At 41.5% G+C, this 20,101-nt stretch overlaps 2 protein-coding genes across 2 annotated transcripts; both read right to left on the bottom strand.

Annotated features, from left to right (window-relative positions):
- Window positions 1–5,889: 5,889 nt before the first annotated feature.
- Window positions 5,890–11,382, bottom strand: LOC131676688 (GTP-binding protein Di-Ras2). Its single transcript, XM_058955938.1, has 5 exons — window positions 9,795–11,382; window positions 9,605–9,712; window positions 6,626–6,811; window positions 6,381–6,551; window positions 5,890–6,316 (listed from the first exon to the last, which is right to left on the bottom strand). Exons 1-5 carry the CDS (start codon window positions 9,867–9,869, stop codon window positions 6,011–6,013), a joined length of 846 nt encoding a protein of 281 aa, XP_058811921.1. The 5' UTR covers window positions 9,870–11,382; the 3' UTR covers window positions 5,890–6,010.
- Window positions 11,383–17,979: 6,597 nt separating this feature from the next.
- On the bottom strand, window positions 17,980–20,085 carry LOC131676682 (uncharacterized). The gene is made up of 4 exons (XM_058955931.1): window positions 19,906–20,085; window positions 18,694–19,845; window positions 18,268–18,636; window positions 17,980–18,204 (listed from the first exon to the last, which is right to left on the bottom strand). Exons 1-4 carry the CDS (start codon window positions 19,933–19,935, stop codon window positions 18,103–18,105), a joined length of 1,653 nt encoding a protein of 550 aa, XP_058811914.1. The 5' UTR covers window positions 19,936–20,085; the 3' UTR covers window positions 17,980–18,102.
- Between the last annotated feature and the right edge of the window lie 16 nt (window positions 20,086–20,101).

Below are 20,101 nucleotides of genomic sequence, written 5' to 3'. Positions count from 1 at the left end.
TTGATTTTGTTCCAAAGGATAACAACAAATGGTGCGCATGCGATTCCGCGGGATGGTCAACCAGGGCAAGGATCCTGCAGCCACGATGTGGTGAACGGGATTCCTTGTGACATTTGGTGGTGAATTGCGATGATGCTCGGTTAGTTTGACAACTTTGTCGAAACGATTCGGATAGGTAGAGTGGAACCTCCCATAGAGTAAATGGATATTGCAAACTTCTTCAAATTACATTTAGCAGCTTGAATAAATTTAGTGCATCAATTATCAATAATTGGTACTAGCCTAATCGTAGATCTCCATTCGATTCGGCAGCAAAGAAAATAGGGATTCATATTCTATTTAACATCATTGTAGTTTTTTATATTGATCTTTAACAGAAAGTTGCTAAGATGTTGGTTGCAATACGCCTTAACAGTGGTGAAACGAGGTGGCCGGAAGGGCTTGCTGGAAACGATGCATGCTTTTCAAATTCTCACCTGCCCAAACTAAATTTAAATAAGTTATTTGAATTTGTATGCGCATTTGGAATACTAATCTATATGTCATGTACCTGGGCCGGCTGAAAGCGTGGGTAGTATGGGTAGTACTAGTTACTCCAAAATAACCGAGTGGGTAATTACCCACTCGAAATTTTGAACCATTTCAAAAAATTTAGATGCGCAGCGCATGTATCTCGCACTACACACATTTGAAAATATCGATGTACCACAATTACATTTGCATAAACGAACGTGATTTAATGTGAATGTAATGTAATCGTGTGCATTGCGAAAAGGGAAACAATCCATACTAATGGACCCCTCATCCTATGCTTTCTACCCACTCGGGCGTAAAGTGTTTCGCCGCCCCTGTCATGTACTGTATGTATTTTTCATCTTAATAATTTTTGTTATCATTCGAATGAGTGTTAGAATGTCTTTCTCTAATACATTGTAGTATACGAGTCGCACGTCCATCTAACCTTGACTGAATGAATGTTCAACTAATGTGTTGTTTCTTCTTTGCCTGCTTCATTCTCGGCGACACCCAAAAGCCCACGGGAATAAGCAAACGAGCACACAGTTACAGAAACGCATTAGTACACGCGAAACGCGCCAGCATACACAACATACAAACGCCCACGCGATAAAAAGAACACTGGAACATTAGCATACAAACGCTCGAGGCTTCCGCGGTAATACAAACCCGTTAACAAATGCAATCATTCACGTATACCTGTGCCCATGATCTCGTAATCATATAAACGTCTCGACGATTGCTCTACTCTCGAGACCCGAAATTGAGCTGTTTTTTCGGGAAATAAATTGCAAAGTCTCTAATGAATCAATTTCGAGCCCCGAGAAGGTGTTAGCACTTACGAATTAATAAACGCGTTTTTTTAGCGTCAATATGCAAACGCTCGCCCACGGTCGATCATGAATCGTACTTGTCCGGAAGTCCCCAAATACGGAACTGATATACGCTGGACAACACATATCAGAGCGCCGCAGTTTAAAGCTCCAATGAGGTGGGGAAGCTCACATTCTTCCTTCATCTGAACCGTCCACTCAAAATCAAACATCAGAATGAAGGCTCGCGCGTGCCTTCAAAAGCCCACGTGAATAGGCACATCCCCTCAGGCTCAATGGAGGTCGATTTGGATATCTCTCCGATGGCACAAATAATGCTGAAAAGTCTCATTTTCGATGCGAATTATATCTATCTAATACATCTCCTTGATGGTTCACTTCCGGACCAAAGATAAAGCAACATCATCGATATATGCATAGTCTAACTAGATATAACCCAACCGTATACGATATCTTGTCTACGTACCCGCCCAGGAAGTAGAGATTGATGGTGTACTCTCCATCAGCCTTAATTGCGAAGTATGAGATTGGATCCTTCAAAAACCGTTTGCTTCGGTCGGTGAAAATTCTGGTTAGCAAGCAATTGCTTTCAGCAAAAATCGAGAAGTATAAAAAACAACTTATTTTCCATGAGCCTCATTTCGAGCCTTTCGTCGGATCTGCTACTCCAAATTTTGTTCATAATTCTCGGGATTGAAGGGATTGAAGCGCTCTTTTAAGAGAAGAAATACTAAAGAGGACTACGCCACCGGCCACGACCAATTGCTCCTTGTTCACTAACGAGCGATAGTCTAACCATCCCAGATGGATGTAGGTTGGCCATTCGGGTGATATCTCTGATCATGTACAATCTTTATACGTTGAATATCCACCTCGACCGTATTGGGGTCGTGGAGAGCAGTTTCTGCGTTTGTGGAGATGACTATCGCGACATTAAACATGTTGTCTGGTCGTGCGCTTAGTGTCCTAGCGCCACATCTCCGTTAAGCGAACCTCATCGACCTCGTTCCAATTCGAAATGTGCTGGCTATCCTCGATCTCCTATATATGTTTTTCCTATCCATATTTTTAAACACGATGAATATTTAGCTATCTCTTCTCTTTTGGTTGATGTGCCAGCAGCTACCTGAATATCTCATCCCAACAGAGTTCCAAGCGAATCCAAGGAGGCTAGTTTGCGATTCGTCTCATGATGTCCCGACAGTGATCTTCCGTCTGCCAAGTTTAATTTCCCTCACATCTTTGTCCATCCTTTCTTCACTTTCCGTGATACGGTCTCCAATACCGCAGACTTCATATCAAGCAGACTGGCAACTCTGTAACAGAAACGCCGCTTGCGAGTAAAGGGTGTACTTCCCACAGCAATGCACACACACATATACAATTTTACATTAAGCGGAACACTGCTAATTCGAATGGTAATTGGTAATGACAATCATTTGCAAAATATGAGCTTTTTCCGATAGCTCTAGTACACCCACAAGAGGTTTCAAGTTTCTATAGTAATATATATATATATATATATATATATATATATATATATATATATATATATATATATATATATATATATATATATATATATATATATATATATATATATATATATATATATATATATATATATATATATATATATATATATATATATATATATATATATATATATATATATATATATATATATATATATATATATATATATATATATATATATATATATATATATATATATATATATATATATATATATATATATATATATATATGGAAACTCGGAAATAAAAACTCAAATTCCAATAAAAAATGCCACAGTAACTCTGCGTACCTCAAAACTTACGGTCGCGTAGTTTATTTAAAAACAAACAACTTTGCTGAAGATTGCATATTAATTGGAGGTTTCCCTAAAAAGTTATTCAACTTTGAAGACCAACCATTTTTTTTAATTTCCTACTCTAAGCATGTGCGAGAAAGAGATGCAACACATAACTTTACATGAGAATATCTTTTTACTGCAAAATCGGATCATTTTGCAGTCTTCTGCAATGTTGTTCCTTACACCTTAAGCTATATATCTGCAGATTTTGAGATGCACAAGACGATACTGGCATTTTGTACTGAATTTATTGTTTCAATTGCCTATTTTTCATATATTTTCACATACAAACTTAAAATCTCTTGTGAGTGAATTAGAGTTTTCGAAAAAAGCTCATATTTGACAATTGGTATGTGAAGCCAATTACGGTTTGATTTAATAGTGTTTCGAAAAAAAAGTCAAGTATACCTACCCAACTCATATCTCATTTTCTCTGGACGCATTAGTTTTCAACAAAGACTTGATTTAAGATTGTCGATCCCATTTCCACTTGTAATCTTTTTTTCTAGCAATTAATTGTAAAGAAATAGCACACTTCGATCGGATAGTGTTGTCAGTTTGAAGTATTTTCAACAGTTTCAATCTGGGCCCTGCGGCGCACCTAATATGTATTTGGTAGACCCTTTCTCGAGTCATAGCATAGCATCACATCAGTAGATGAAAGTGAAAACTTTTCTCATTTGGTAACTATCAACCCTTTGTGTTACACGATGAAACTTGTTACAAATGATTTTCACATCAATAGATTCTTTTCATCTCCGACAGTCATCACTTGACGGAGAGGAGGTGGAATTTTGTATGTTTTGAAATCAACCGCTTCTATGTGGAAATGTTGCAGCTTGAATCGGGTTGGGAGGAATAAAGTGTTTTGTAAACATCTACCCATGTCGACTTTAAGGATTTTATTTTCTCTTCACCACAAAATGTACGGGCTTGTTTTGAAAATTTGAGAAAAACTCTGTAACGAATTAATAATCTATAGTCTTTTGCGTTCAAAAGGTCCTCGAATATTTTCATAGAAACCGTATTAATTGCTAAATCTGTGCCAAAAAATTAAAAAGATCTTCTAAGTTTGTATTTAAAATCATTCCGATTTTTTTTTTATTTTTTTTCACAAAAGCAGCAATAATCGGAAAATTTCACGTAAAAGCAAACTCATAAGAAAAAGAACAGAAAATCTGGTTGTACCTATTTAAATATTATAAACTGAAACTAATATTGTATGACCACTTACCACCCTTCAACTCTAGTTAGTAAATACAAGTGTTCGAATATCAACCGAGTAGTAGGCTAGAAAAAAGTCATCTAGACAATTGGCATTTGTTTCGTGACTCGTGAAGCCAATATCATATTTGTAGATTGCAATGATTCAAACAAGCGAATTCTACTGAATCTAGTGAAGAAAACTATGCTTTCTTCACTAGATTACATATCCTATTCTATTGTAACACAGCCATTATCGAAAAGCATCCTGGAAAACACTGCAGTTATTCTTTAAGGTTTTTATAGTCCACATTAATAGGAGCTCATTTGAAAAATTTCTAGCAGATTTATAAAACGAATATGCATCAAATCGTTGACATAACTAAAGTATTTGTGAAAGGTACACAATTCCTTCAGCTCTTGAGGGAATAAAATTTAAACTTGAAAATATTGCGATGGTATAATTCGTGTGAACGGAACAACGTGGAAACGATATAAAACACATACGAAGTGAAAGTGGAAATGCAAAAACATCCATTGTGAGATTCAAAATTATAATTAGAACGATCTCACGGGTATGTTCGTCCAATCGTCCCAATTGCTTCTGCATCTGTCCCCTTTCACATGTCACCACCTGGGAAAAAACCAGCGCTGTATAGCTACCTAATCCCAAACAAAACAAGAACCCAAGCTGTTTTTTCCGAGCACCATCCGCGGACTTTCAAACCAAAGTGAGTACTCTTGGCAACGATTTGAAGAACCAGTTCCGAACACACAGACTCCCAAATCGTCCCAGTTCTGCTCTTGTTCAGTCCAGTGGCAACACGATTTCCGGAACACAACATTTTCTTCAATAAATTTCACTCACTCGTGACATTTAATTGGATTATACAATCCTTAACATTTCATTTTTATGAAAATTGATGGGAGCGGAAAAAAGCGCGTTCGAAGCACACGGCTACTACGATCCGAATACAACTGTGCTTTTAGCTGATTTGTTGCAGCATCCGTAAAACAAAGTGTCCGTAATTTGAATCATAACACCAGAATTCATTTTAAATTAAGATTCACACTGTGGTTAACACTCCACTAGATTACATTTCTCAACTAAAATCCAAAGCCGTTCTTTTGTGCTGGTTTTTAATTTAACGATTTATTCAAATTTATTGAATTTTATCGAAGCAAAATATATAATAATTTGCTATATTTGCTAGTGATTCTTTATGGCATATCATGAATTTTAAGCGTCTGCTTGTTACTACGTTGCATTATAATTTTAAATTAGTACTATCATATGTACATAATATTTTTTATAATATATATAAATATAATTATGGTTGTATAATATCATTTTCTTGATCATTTTCAGTTTAATCAATTAAGTTGTTTTAGCGTCTAAAATCGATTTAAAACCTGATAATGTGTGTGTGTCCTTTTATACCCATTCACTTTGTTCGACTCTTTCTTGCTTTTACGGTACGATTTTATTCGATTATTTGTTGTTCTGTTTGTTTGCTTGTTAGTTTTGTTTTTTCCCTCTCAGCTCGTTCAATGGTGTGTGTACGTGTACATATCAACAGTATTACATCACTTTGCATTTCTCCTTAAGACTAGCGCTACCTTCCCCTTCGGCTCCACCGTCCGCTGCAGCAGCTGCTCCCTCCTTCTTACTTGTCCCGTTAGCCTTATCTTTTGGTTTCTCTTTTTCTTTCTCCTTCTGCTGTGTTTTTTCCTTCTCTTTAGCCTGTTGTTTCGCCTTTTCCTTCTTCTCTTTCAACAGTTTTTCCTCCTTGGCTTGTTCCTTCATCATTTTCTTCTTGTTTTTCTTTTTGTTTTTACCATCCAGCTGCAGCGACACGTTTCGATTTTTCTCCATGTTGAGCAATTCCTGGTAGAAAAATAAACATTTAAATGAATATTTAGTACGTTTAACTTAACACATTTTTGCAAACCTGGAAAAGCTCGGTGACGTTGTGATTCTCCTTGGCTGAGGTTTCCATGAACGAGATCCCCCAGGTGGCAGCTTCCGTTTGGCCTTCGATGTTGGTCACCTCCCGAAGTTCCTCAGGCTCATCGCACTTGTTTCCCACCAGCATTACCGGTATCTGGGAAATTTCTTCACCCTACGCGAAGCGTAAACAAACAAACAAATAAAATAAAGCATTCACGTGTTTGCGGAAAATATTGTTTAACGTACCTTCAACTCTCGAACCAAACTCCAAATGGGTTTAAGCTCCTCCAGGCTCTGCTTGGAACATACCGAGTAAACTAGAATAAAGGCATGACCCTTGGTGATGGAGAGCCGCTGCATGGCCGGGAACTGGTGGGACCCGGTCGTGTCAGTAATTTGAAGAGTGCATATGTTCTTGTTGCAGCTAATCACCTGGAAGTGAAGATCAATATTGTCGTTCTTTAATTACGTTTTCAACAAATGTGTTCACGCGGTACTGAAAAAATGACGTTTTCTCCTGTAATATGCACGCTAATAGCATTGTTACGATTTTACTGCTAGGCTACCAGAAGAGAATACCAGTAAAAAAATGTTGAATTCACGAAAAAATGGATCACGATTTCGCTTTACGAAAATCATGACCAAGGATAATAAACCACGTATTCGTTGTTGAAAAATGTCCAACAGAAAAACAGGTAGGGAAAAAATCACCATACATCGAGCAAAGATAGGTGACACCACTTTTACTTTACTATCCCCTGAATCGCTCTATTTCTTATATCTTTTATAATTTCCGTCGTCTCTTTCCTTGTAGTCTTTTTAGTTTACGCCTTGACGGTAGAATTGATGTCGAACAAAATTCGCAATCGGAGACTCCGACTTCCCGTTTAAAATCGAATACATTGAACTCAATCGAACTGTATCTGATCTATTTTGGATCACAGATAATCTGCTATGCATTTCAAACATTTCGAAAGATAAGCTCAGAATTATGATATTCTGTCGAAAGCTCGTATGGCATTACTGGCGAACAGAATTTCATGAAGGACAACCGCGTCTACATGCCTGCCCATAAAGTTGAGATCGATGGTGTGATCACCGATTCAAGTTTGCTATGTGTGGATCCACTGAAGCATGGGATTGGCATTGTCAAAGATCCCTTGTTGCAGTGAGTGACGATTTTGAATAGCAATCTTACAGGAGGGGGTAAAATTGTATATCTCTTCAGGCACGTATCGGCTGTTTTTTTCCCTGCGTCATGCATTGCACTAAACACAAGTAAATGGGCCATTATAGCAATAAGACCCGATGTGGCAAGTGCGAGAATCTGAAACGTTCCCTTAAAAGACGCTCTAATATATATGCTGAAATATACAAGTGAAGTCACACACACGACAAACATAACATACGAACGCTTAAGCCCTTCGCAATCATCCACGCACACCTACGCCCGCGATCGCGCAAACTTCATTACACCCCGGTAGTAAGGTGAACACTTTAGTACTTACGAAGTTACAAACGCGGTCTCAAACGCGAACCCACAAACGCTCGTGTTCGTGCGATAATTCATTGACCATGTCCGGAATTATTAACCCTCCGTCGTAACAACTTAGGTCCATACATTTAGTTGGAACAAACAAAAAATAACGTTCATGTCCACTAGACAGCACGTTCCATGGCGACATGACACACGCGAATGTTCGGAAAGACACACGGTCATAAAATACAATTTATGCGCCTGATGTTACATATGCTTTAGCACACGCGACATACAAACGCGCACGCGATCGCGAACACTTCGCGATGATACACGCGAAATACCTACGCCCGCGCATATCTGAACCGTACAGTGAATACCACATTCGTAATCGCGGCTCGCTGCAATTGTAGTGAAATTACCCTTCTCGTCTGCAATTGTAGTGAGTGATTCTGGCGGGAAGCACTCATGAGAATCTAGCTCTACCGCTCCAGTAGGACAACTCTCGAAAAAAAACTAATGAAAATATTAATAGTAACTTTCGTATGCATCAAATAAAATAATATACCAAGGATCCCATTTTGATACTTTTAATTAGTTGTTTGAATTGACAAATGCATTTTGACTTCAATTATCTTTCCAGGATGGTTTATGTCAATATTATATAGCAATCGAATCGATATCGCAACACATTAATGACGCCCTTTCAGAACACAAAAGTACACCGCAAGAATGCGTATGATGACAGCATCGCAGTAGGCGGCGGATCTAGTATATATTAATTTTACTGTTGTATGTGAAACCATCGCATTCGTTATGTTTATGAATTCAACTGAATATTACTCCGAATTGCTAAGTTTGAATGAGGCAACTCTTAAAAGATTTTCAAAGAATCGCCACAATAACAATTTTTGACATTTTCTTAAACGATGACAAGAGTAAAACTATTTGTAATTAGGAAAAAAATCGGTTCTGGCTAACTGGAAATGCTTATAAAATTAGTAGCACAGTTCTAAAGGAAGGCCAACGCCGAAAAAGCCTGCAACTTCAACAAATTGACAGTTAAAAGATTGAATTTTATAAACAAATACTAATCAAAACAAACCTTTCCTTGTCCTGCGAACCAAAAGTGACCGAACAAAAAGCCTCGCCTTCTATGTCTCCTTCATTCATAATTGCAACGGTGCGATTCACAGCACCGCTCCCCACAGCATGATGTCAATCCGCTTGTTTTATCAATGAAACGGAATCATCTTTTTTGTTGGCAAAGACAACGTCACCAGCAAGAGCGCAGTATGTACCCCCTTTGTATTGGCTTGTGCTGCAATAGGTAACGGTTTGCGCCCTGCGCATATGACGGAAATTGCGGCACAAAACTCGTTCTTAAAAAAATCATATTTATCATAACTTTGAATAACTGTTCCTCGTAAAATCCCTGATAGAAAGCTTTGATCAAATTTGGCCGCCTCTATCCAAATATCATCTTGATACACATCAGCGAATTTCCCTCATCATTCAGCATCAAACATCGAAACAACCGTCACTCTCCACAGCAGTTTTTCCACCCTGCCGCCAGGATGACATGTGCTGGACACCAATCACACACCACACATCATTATGACTGCTCATAGCAACACACCCACTCGACTCGCCCCGCGGTGGTACAGGTGATGATGCACTTTGATTGAATGACACACGACATGCATGCATCAGTAAACCTGAAATGGAACCACCCAACCCAACCCTACCTGTCTGTAGGTGTCCTCGATGGTAGGGATGTAGCTTTCCCGGAACGTTCCTTTGATGAACCGGAGAACTAGTGAACTCTTTCCGACACCTCCGGCACCAAACACCACCTGAGGGAATTATGAAGTAAATTAGACACTTTTCGCGGTCCAGACCAGCGTATTTCATCGCCAAAATCAGATAATTACTCACCACTCGGTAGTCGTTGCTCTGCTCTGGCATTTTTATATTTTGCAGAATCTTCTTGTTATTCCTATCGTCACCCATTTTTGCCGCAGTTGGTTAGATTGCTTGGATGAGGGGTGATAAGTTTTACTGACGGTGGTGGTGGTGGTGGTGAATGGAAGGATACGCTGCTACACGACGCCAGGCAACGGCAACAACAACGACGGCGATGACGATGGTAACAACAGCAAGGGGTGTTCAGTAACGATAACTGTCTGTTTTGGAAACAACCCTAGGCACAACACGAACCCGAAGTCGATACCGAAGCCGAACCCGAACCCAAACTGGGCTCGTGTATCATGTATCACCCGTTCGGACCACTCGTGCGTGTTGATATCGTGTCGGACAACACTGACGATTAATCGCACTTGTAATTTCGCTGCTTTCACTTTCCAAGGTTCAGCCCTTAGGGTTCGTTTCACGTTTTTCGCTGTCCCTGCGTTCAACGATCCACTGATGTTTCATTATATTTTTCACTTAAACAACTGCTTGTTACCATTAAAAATCGTCTCAACAGTAAGGAATATATCATATGCTTAACATCACTTATCAACAGAACAAAAAAGATTCCGAGCGGTACGCTTGATCCCCCCTTCTTTCCTCCTGGGAAATTTTCCTTTTGTTTTTTTTCGTTAGCTTTTCTTTTGCTTAAAAATTCGATGTTTATTTAAGGACGAATGTGTGGTGGTTACGCATTTTAATTCATCTTTCTTCCATGGTTTTTTGCGAGCGACCCCTGTCTATCCCACTTTGCTCGTTTCGCCGCTGCCTTTGCTGCGAGGGCGGAGGTTGGCCCGTTTTTGCTGATCCCGCAAATTCCGGTGGTCGATTGCTCCCAGACGACGAGGGATAATAATTTTTGTTTCAATCAGAAGTCAACTCATTCTTCGTCAGTCACTCAGTCGCTATTTATTTTTCGCTGATTGGATACTTTTATGTGTTTATTATTCGCTGTAGACCATTTCCCAACAATCAGGCATTCTTGTTGCTTTGTGTGTGTATGTGTGTGCTTGCGCTGGAAAATCCAGGCTTTCTCACAGGCGGTGGTTTTCCGTCGATTGGATACTATTTTTCATTTTTTTTTGTGTGTTTTACTTTTTCTGTGCTTTGCGAAGGCTCATGTTGAAAAAAAAAACAGCAAACATAAAGCCAGGTGCAATGGTAGCCTGCTTTGATTCACTTTTTTTATTTCTTGATTTTCGATTTGGCTGAAGACAAAAAAATTCGTTTCGTTTCTGTTCTTATTTACACGACACACAAACTGTTTTTCGATAAACTAAAAAACTTGTTACTCCACGGATACGCAACGTATAGTCAACAATGTTCGTTTTTATTGGCTGCAACTTTAGATTGATTTGTTTGTTTAGTTGTTTTGGTACTTTTTTGGCGATACTTTATGTTAGAGAAGTAATAGAAGAAAATTATTGAACATCGAAGATTTTTCCTCCTCCAATGGTGGATGACTTTTTCGCTGATGCCTTCTGGCTCTGATCGAGGCCTCACTCACTGGTGGTGTGTTAGTAACGCTAATGGTTTTAGTTAGTACCTTTAGTTAGGATATCCTGAAGGCATCACTCATATTGCCATGCTGACGTATGAGGATGAGAGAGGCCAGTAGGCGTAAGAAGCAGCAGTACATAGTTAACTGGTGGAAACCGTACGTCGGCTTAGCTTGTGTGAGTGTGGGTGGATGGGTGGTAGAAAACAGGAATAGCAATTTTCAGTGGAGCCATAACACGCACACGCCGTCACTCCCCCACTTGGATACGAGGATAAAATGAGCTTGTTTTACCGGGGGTACTACACCTGGATGATGCTCAGGTGACAACTGGCAAACTGATAATTTACGCGTTCAAAATGGCCAGTATCGGTCGGTAGTTTGCTGGACGTTTAGTTTTGTTTGTCGATTGTTCTGGGCTACCACACGATTTCCTCCAGAGCTGATACGATGGAGGCGCTTGGTTGCGTACGGTTTTTTCCTGTTGAATTGTTTCAGAGATCGAAGTTGGCCTTGATCAAAATTAGATGTGGTCTTTTCATCTGTCATGTTTTTGCCGAAAAAAAAATATATCGTTGCGATAAAAATAACGTTCAGTGGTGAAGTTAAGGAAATATAATTATAGTTGAGAAGTGAAGTGAAGTGAAGTTGTCCTCGTCTTGGTTTCAGCAGCAGGTTCGTTCTGTCATCGCAGCAAATACCTACCAACAATCAATACATGGTCATTAACGGTCGGAGAAATTGAACGAGAGCCACCGGGTCTTTCACGAATATGTGGAGGAACATTTGATTTGGAGAGATGGTACGAAACTTCATCGCGGTGTTTCAACCTAGTGATTTCAAACTGACCGATTATGAATTTCCGTCATCCGGCTACCCCACTAATAAGACACTCATATTGATGAAGATTCCTAGTGTTTTGAAGTTACCGAAAGCAACTCACTTGGCTACCCAAGCGACGTCAATCACCCTGCTCGGTATGTGGACTTGAGACGATAAATTTCACGTCACTACGAGGAGTTCCTCATCTGAGAAATTGAGTGTCGATTCGGGCGATTTCTCGACCGTAATAAAATCAAATAGTAATCCAAATCAAAGAGTTTTCGTACACGAACTAGCTTATATAGTAAGGAACAATTAGTGAATGTTCCAGATTAATGGAAAATTGGTTCCTGAGATATCGTGATCATCACAAAGAAACCGTCTCACTACTGTGCAGTGAGATGAAATTAGTCGTCACACGTCGCACAAAATAAGGGTATGGTCGTATCACATCACACACCACGCAGGGTGAATAATACTTATCCGTCATGTACTCACCTCCACCTTTCAAATGACTGCCACGTCAATTAGTACTTAACGATTGCAATTTGCGCGAGAAAACTGAGACACCCTAATAGGGATCTTTAGGGGTGTGCGGGTTAAGGCATATTCTGATGCAGATTAGTACCGTGAGTTAATATCTCAGTCCTTTTTCAATTATTTGGCCCGAAACTATTGAAAAAAACATTTTTTAGTTTGTTTCCTTTTAGGACAATAACACATCCAAACCCATGAGACTTGCACGACTCTATAGGTTGCCTTATCAGATCTACCATAGTTTGCAGATTAAACTTGGGATGGCAGGCTGCTAGCGGATTGACAAAGTACCAGATTATGCTGTGTGGGGTGCTGTCCCGGTTAACAATGAGGTGAACGAGATATTAGCAGATACGTCATTTAATAGGACAACTGTCAGTTTGCTGGTTGAATTTAATTTGGTTTTTTTAAATTTAAAAATCATAAAAGAATAATTAAGGCTTAAGAATGATATGAGTGTACTCGTAAGGACACCCGCTACCAACACATACGAAAAACTGGCACAATTTTTTCCAAATTAAAGATTCAATGCGGAGTGTTACGTGAGACGACTAATCTCACTTCGGGTGATGTGAGACGCAAATTTAGCGGCAATGGATAATCTCACCTCACCCGAGTCGACTCTCCGAATTGGACGAAAAAAGTCACATAGAGCGAGTTGTCTCACGTCACACTGTAGCCAGCATGACATCGCTACGGAATCAATCTGCCTTTCCGAACAAAAGGCTTAAGCGCCACCTCTTTCGAAACCCATTTGACGTGCTTTAGGGTTGCCCGATCAGAAAACCAGACTCAGGGCGGGTCGGTAAGGCTTAGAAGAACGATCTAGCAGACACAACTGAATCGAGAGGCACTCAGTTTCATGAATCAAGTTATACTGGAAAATGGATAAGAAGATATTCTTGAATTCCCCAGATAGACGGATTTTGGTTCTAGATACTCGGAAGTACTTAATTTTACAGAAGTAAAATCAGGCAACGAGGTCCGTTTGGAGACCGAAATTCAGCCATTTGCTCTAGCTTGTGTGGTCGTGAGACAGATTGAAATAGAGAAAAGCACGTTTGCGCAAGCGGATAGTGCATTTTAGCCACTTAGTGTTGATTTGGCAACTTGGGTTGCTGAATTGAAAGCTACTTTGAAATCCGGTACACGTGATTGCCACAACACGCCGCGCAGAATAAGGCCGTGGCGAGCCATTTCGGGTGTCGTGAGACGGCTGCTTAATGGCAGTGAAAAATCTCACATAATCCGAATCGACTCTCAGGATTCCGGTGAGGAAAGCCCGATAGAGTTAGGTGAGATCTGTCGTCTAACGGCATACTTCGCGCAGAATAAGGGTGAGAATATTCACCTTATTCTGCGTGGCGTGTGACTTGAGACGACAGATCTCGCTTCACTCTACGTCATTTTCCCGTTCCGATTCTGACAGTTGACTCGGGTGAGATGATGTTTCCCATTGTCATTAAACGTACATCTCACGTCATCCGAATTGACTCTTCAAAATCGCGCCAGAAAAATCGTGCACAGTGAGGTGAGATTAGTCGATCTCATGTCACACCCCGCGCAGAATGAACGAATTACGTTTCCAAGAGTTACTTGGGTGACGATGGTCACACCAATATTTACTTCAGATAATGTCACTTTCGACATACAGCACTGTAGGTGAAGTGACGGTCCCTATTCACACAGGCATATCACCTATTGGCTAGAAGTAAATTTCCCCTTATAGTCATTAGGTGATGTGACAGACAGAATGGACGTAATGGTGACTCAAGTATCGTAAACGAGTTAATTGTTACAATCCCTGCTTCTGCGCGGCAAGGATCATGAGAGTACTGATCTCACCTCACAACTTACGACTTTTCTCACCCGACAATGAAGAGTCACTCAGGTGACGTGAGACGGCCATTTAATGGCAATAGAAAATCTCTGACCCTAGTCTCACAGTCACAGTCACCTAGTGGCTAGAAGAAAATTTCCTTCTAGTCACTACGTAACGTGACTGAGAATAGGGCCCCTCATATCATCCGAGTCGACTCTTATATGTTATCGGTTAGAGAAAGTCTCCGGATAAATATTACGCATTACGCATTATTTCATGAGACATGACGTCACGTCGTGACATGACATGACGTGACATGACGTGACATGACGTGACATGACGTGACATGACGTGACATGACGTGACATGACGTGACATGACGTGACATGACGTGACATGACGTGACATGACGTGACATGACGTGACATGACGTGACATGACGTGACATGACGTGACATGACGTGACATGACGTGACATGACGTGACGTGATGTGACGTGACGTGACGTGATGTGACGTGACGTGACGTGACGTGACGTGACGTGACGTGACGTGACGTGACGTGACGTGACGTGACGTGACGTGACATGACGTGACGTGACATGACGTGACGTGAGACATTGTACTATAACATTACATTCGAGAGGCATTGTACTGTAACATATTACTCTTCTCGAACTAAGCTATACAGATTTTTTTTTAAATTACAATGCAAGCTTACGAAACGCTTTTGAAGATCTTCATGATTACCTCACCACGGCAATCGAAGGAATTCAGAATAAAAATGAAGCTATTCTGCCATCCTCTGCATCGCAAGCTTAAATCCAACAACAAGCATAGAAGGCACCGTTGGGATTTACGCGAATTGGCCAATTTTTAAAACGTTTCTCCAGGATCTATAGCGAATTCAGCGGGCGATTCATTACAATTGCTTGGGCTTGGGAATCCGCTCTAAAACGGGGTGAATTAGCTAAAAATAATTCGACCATCTCCTTTATGAGGACCAGATCCCAAAATTGGGGGCGAGGTTTCAACTTTCCGTCAACGGCCAGCCATCAAATCAGCAGTTCCGACGGCACCAATTCAGAACTCTATCTTGAACGCATTTTAAAAAGTAACTTGAATGCATCCCAGATGTTCGACAAGATCCGCAGTTACGGGCGCAAAGGCCATCGATCCAGAAGATATCCATCCAACAACACCTGCCAGAAGTGTCGTGTAGTGTGCCGTATAAGCGCCAAGTAATAGTCAGAAAAGTCATCGTTCAATGAGGTGGTCGGTGTTAAATCGGACCGGACTAAGTCGCAAAATCCCAAAAAATGTGATAATTATAGCACTGGATGAAGAATTTCTTCGGCTACTTTTGACTTTTGCTAGGTTTGTAATATGTTACAAAGATTGTAGCAAAAAATCATTTCGAATTAAAATAACGAAGGATTGTTACAACGACTGGTCTGGTGCGGAGTGCTGCGTTTAGGCCGGCATTCTCACATTCCGGTGGAAGATCGCCCTGGTGACCCTTCGACGGACGCTAGGTGTTCTCGAACGCACGTCAGGACTCGCCAACTATGAAATGAGCCGGAAAGGTGTATGTGGAATTCGCAGGATCCCTCCTACCCTGGATTCGCACGTTTAGTCTACAACCAACTTGTGGAGAGGCGTTTCTCGAATCATATTCGGATCTGTACCAACGGACCCATTAAGGCTGGCGAGGTCGGAGTCCCTCCGCTTCCCGGCAGAGCTCTCGGTTTATACCGCTGAAGCCGCATCCATTGCGTTGGCCCTGTCTCGAAAGTCAGAAGACACAGCATCTACGATCTCCACCGATTCCCTCCCGGTAATCTGGGCGCTTGAGAGGCCATCGAGATGAACGCCGAACCACTCACCACAGCATGCTGGAACTCCGGCCACCGCAGCATACAGGGAACTGTCGAAACATACCACCTAGTAGCGTTGGGTCGAAGAGCCAGGAGGACCCTAACCAAAGAAGTGCCAATCGCGGACATCATCCGGCATTTTGCCAAAGCCCTTATCAACAACTTCATCAACCACTGCCAGGCATTCCAGGGACATTTGCAGAAAATTGAAGGCCTACTCGTAAAATGGGACTAATACCCAGACTGGACAGACCAAAAAGACCTATCCCGATTGCGGGCCGGATACACGAAGACCATATACGTCCACACAATCTCTGTTGTACCATCCCCCATCCGCACCACATGCGGGAGCAGGACAACAGTGGAACACATCTCCAACTGCCTCGAGCTTCGGGACCTCCAGGCAAGAAACGACGCCCCGCCCTGAGGCTTGACCAACGACTCTGTTAGGGAAGAGATCATCTTGAACTTCCTAGGAAACGCCGGTCTCTTAGACAACATCTAAGTAGGCACCCACCACGACCGTACTAGCAATGGGACCTCTGCCACAACCCTCGCGAGTGCTGGAGAGTTCACCCATGGCCCAACACGACCACCAAATGTCATCGCTATGCCAGCTGTGAAGGTCGACTTGTTCCCGTTTATGACTAATTCAGCAACTTCCGCAAGATACAACTTACCATGGCGTCTACTTTGAGGTTCGTCAAAAACTGCCAGAAGAATTACTTGTACTCGATTGTACTCTCACGCTTCAATTGATCATCCGAGAATGGCAGCGGTTGACGGAGGTGCTAATTAGGGTCAACTTTGCTACCCAAAATTGAATGCCTTCAGTCTAACAAGATTGCAAGCAAATCGGAAAGTTTCGTTCTATACATCGCTCCGACCGACTCGTCCACTCGAATTTCCCATTTGTGTCAAAATATCCCACCATATTGCCCAACAAGCTTCGTCCTGACCAATCAACGCTCATCAACGCCATTTGAAGCTGTATAAGCCGCTCAAGGCTAACTCTACCCCAGTTAAACTCATTCCGGAACCGGTTCGGATTTCTGAATGGAGTCATTATGGATTCCAAATCAAATGCAACAATCGATTCCGACTCAGAATCGGTTGTTGCATTTGATTTGGAATCCATACTCTTCCGCAATCGCGAATCGTCCAATCTCCACTATTTGCGGTGATTGGTGTGGACTACGCAAGTCCCTTGTGGGTAGAACTGGGAACCTAGCGCCCAAAACTCGTCAAAGCGTATGCGGCAGTGAATATCTGCATGACCACCGAAGCCGTACACCTCGAAGCTGTTTCGGATATGACATTTCGCAACTACGAGGTGAACCAGGTGTACCATCTTTTCCAAATTCCACAGACACACGATCAAGCACAACAGTGCATGAGCACTTTTTATACGATACGTCTTTATACGCCACCAGTCGGTTCGAGCATCTCCGGAACGGTGATTGCTCTCCATCATATACAGTCCACCCGCAAGGGAAAGGAATCCCAGCTGAGGTCATCGAAGAAACCCAGAGAATTTTCAGTCGTGGCTCTGCTCTCCATGTTCCCCCAGTCGATACACTAGTCACTTATTGCCTTGGTAGTTGTGCTTTATAACCCGACTATTTATTTTAAGTTTAAGTGCTAGAAAGAGCATTCAATAAAACCTATAACTAAGTAACTTTCAACATGCCGAGAATGTTCCAACTCGTCCACAGATAGTTCAGCTGTAAATCAAATTTCGCAAAGTTTTAATCGAACTCAGTTTCTTAATGGCTTCCGCTTTCTCCATAGAGATGCCAACACAATATGAGAATGTCAACTCCTGCAAGCAATTACAACATATTAATCTCTTTCGATACATTTCACAGGGTTCAAATTCACTTACTCGCACCCTCGTACAGTTGGTCAAAACCAACTGGATCGTTTCGTTTGTCAACCCTCTCAGATTGACCAAATACAGCCGGCGTAGTCGAACCAGCTTTCTTGTAATAATATCCATGCAACTGTCATCGAATCCAATTTTGTTAAACTCCACGTGCAACGTTTCAATCAGTGGACAAGCCCGAACCAGAAACGATATCCCCTTGAACGTAACCCCCGGACAATGCGTTAGATAGAGCTCACGCAACTCGGGAAGATCCATCGTCAGGAGCGAAGCATCCGACATGTCACGACAGCTGTACTTCAACCCCTTCAAACCGGTAAGCGTATCGAAGCGTGCCACGCTTTCGTTCAATATTTCACGCTCTTTCAGCTGAAAAAATTGTTGTTTACAATTTGAAAGAAAATTTGTCCACTGTCCAACACTCACCACATAGTTCTCCAAATCCAAATACTCCACGTGGCGTGCATGTTTCAGCAACGTTTGCACCACAACAATATCCCGCATCAGTGTATCGTCATCGACATCTTCCAGGTAGAACCGTTTCATGTTAGGAAAGGAACAGAAGATAGCCGGCGAAATGAGCGGAAAGGTGACGGAAAGTGCAAAATCAACTACACTCGTCAGGGAAACCGTTTCGTCCCAAGCCCGTACGTCGTACAGTGACATGGTTAGCTTCCGCAGCCGCTTCAGTTCGACGAATGCCTTACAATCGTGGATACTTTCGGCGATGATATCAAGCTCTTCCAAATCGTACAGCATCTTTGGAATGGCGGCGACGGCTCGCAGCGACAGCTCGGATCCGATTTTCAACGTTCGTAGGTGTGGCTGTCGATCGAACAGCTGGATAAGAGAGTCGGTAAAGTCGTCATCGTTACCGACGCTTTTGATGTTTAGTCGTTCCAGTTTAAGCTGCGGCAGGGAGTTTAGGTACTGCAGGAATGGTTTCATTTCTTCTACTTTTACGGTGAGCTGACGTAGAGTGCTGGAGTGAGGTTCGAGAAGGGGTTTCAGCTGGTGAAGGTCCAGCTCGAAACGTTCCAGCGAGATAATGCGAAGAGAAGCGATCGAGACGAGCGAAGCGTTGCGGAGAATGAAGTAGTTTGGGTGGATTAGTTTGAGGGATTTTAGGTTTTTAAGGGTGGACAGATATTGCTGTGGGTTTTGCGGTTGGGAAGCATATGGTTGATCCGATTCTGTAGTCAGGGAAAGGGCTTCCAATTTTTGAAGGTATGGAAAAGCCTTGAGAATAGGCTCTGTTAGGTGAATTATTTGTAAACTTAGTGATTTTAGGTGCGGTCCGCAGTGTCTGAAAAACTCAATGAACTCGGGAGCATTCGCAAGTTCTTCGTTGGGTATTGTGAGTTTGTAATGTACTCTGGGAACAGGAATCATTGTTTGTGAAGAAAGGATGGAAGGTACCGGGTTTAGTTCATGCGTTACTGGATGTACTGGTTTGATGTGGGTTAGAACATGTTTCGGAATTATAACAGTGAGGATAATATTCTTCCAGGAGGGACACACTAGAGCCGCGCTTTCCAGGTCTTCCACCGGTAAAAAGAGAAAGATTTTCTCAAGGAGCTGGAAACAAGATAAATTTATTTAAAAATTCGGAAAATAAACTTTACTAATATATTTTACCTCGTTTGGAAAATTTTCTATTTGCGTCATGTTTTGTAGTGGTCTACTGTTAAGAAGACTCGCAAAACTGCGCTATTATTTGATCAATAACTGGAAAGAATATCTGAAACTGCAATAACATACTTTTGACTGCATATCAACAAGTGTTTTGTCAGTATAATGATAAAAAGCGAAGTTATTTTTTCCAATTGTTGAT

Source organism: Topomyia yanbarensis, chromosome 1 (assembly GCF_030247195.1).
Source record: "Topomyia yanbarensis strain Yona2022 chromosome 1, ASM3024719v1, whole genome shotgun sequence".
In the NCBI taxonomy this organism is placed as follows: Eukaryota; Metazoa; Arthropoda; class Insecta; order Diptera; family Culicidae; genus Topomyia; species Topomyia yanbarensis.
The sequence above is the reverse complement of the archived record's forward strand: the minus strand, read 5'-3'. Positions and strand labels throughout refer to the sequence as shown.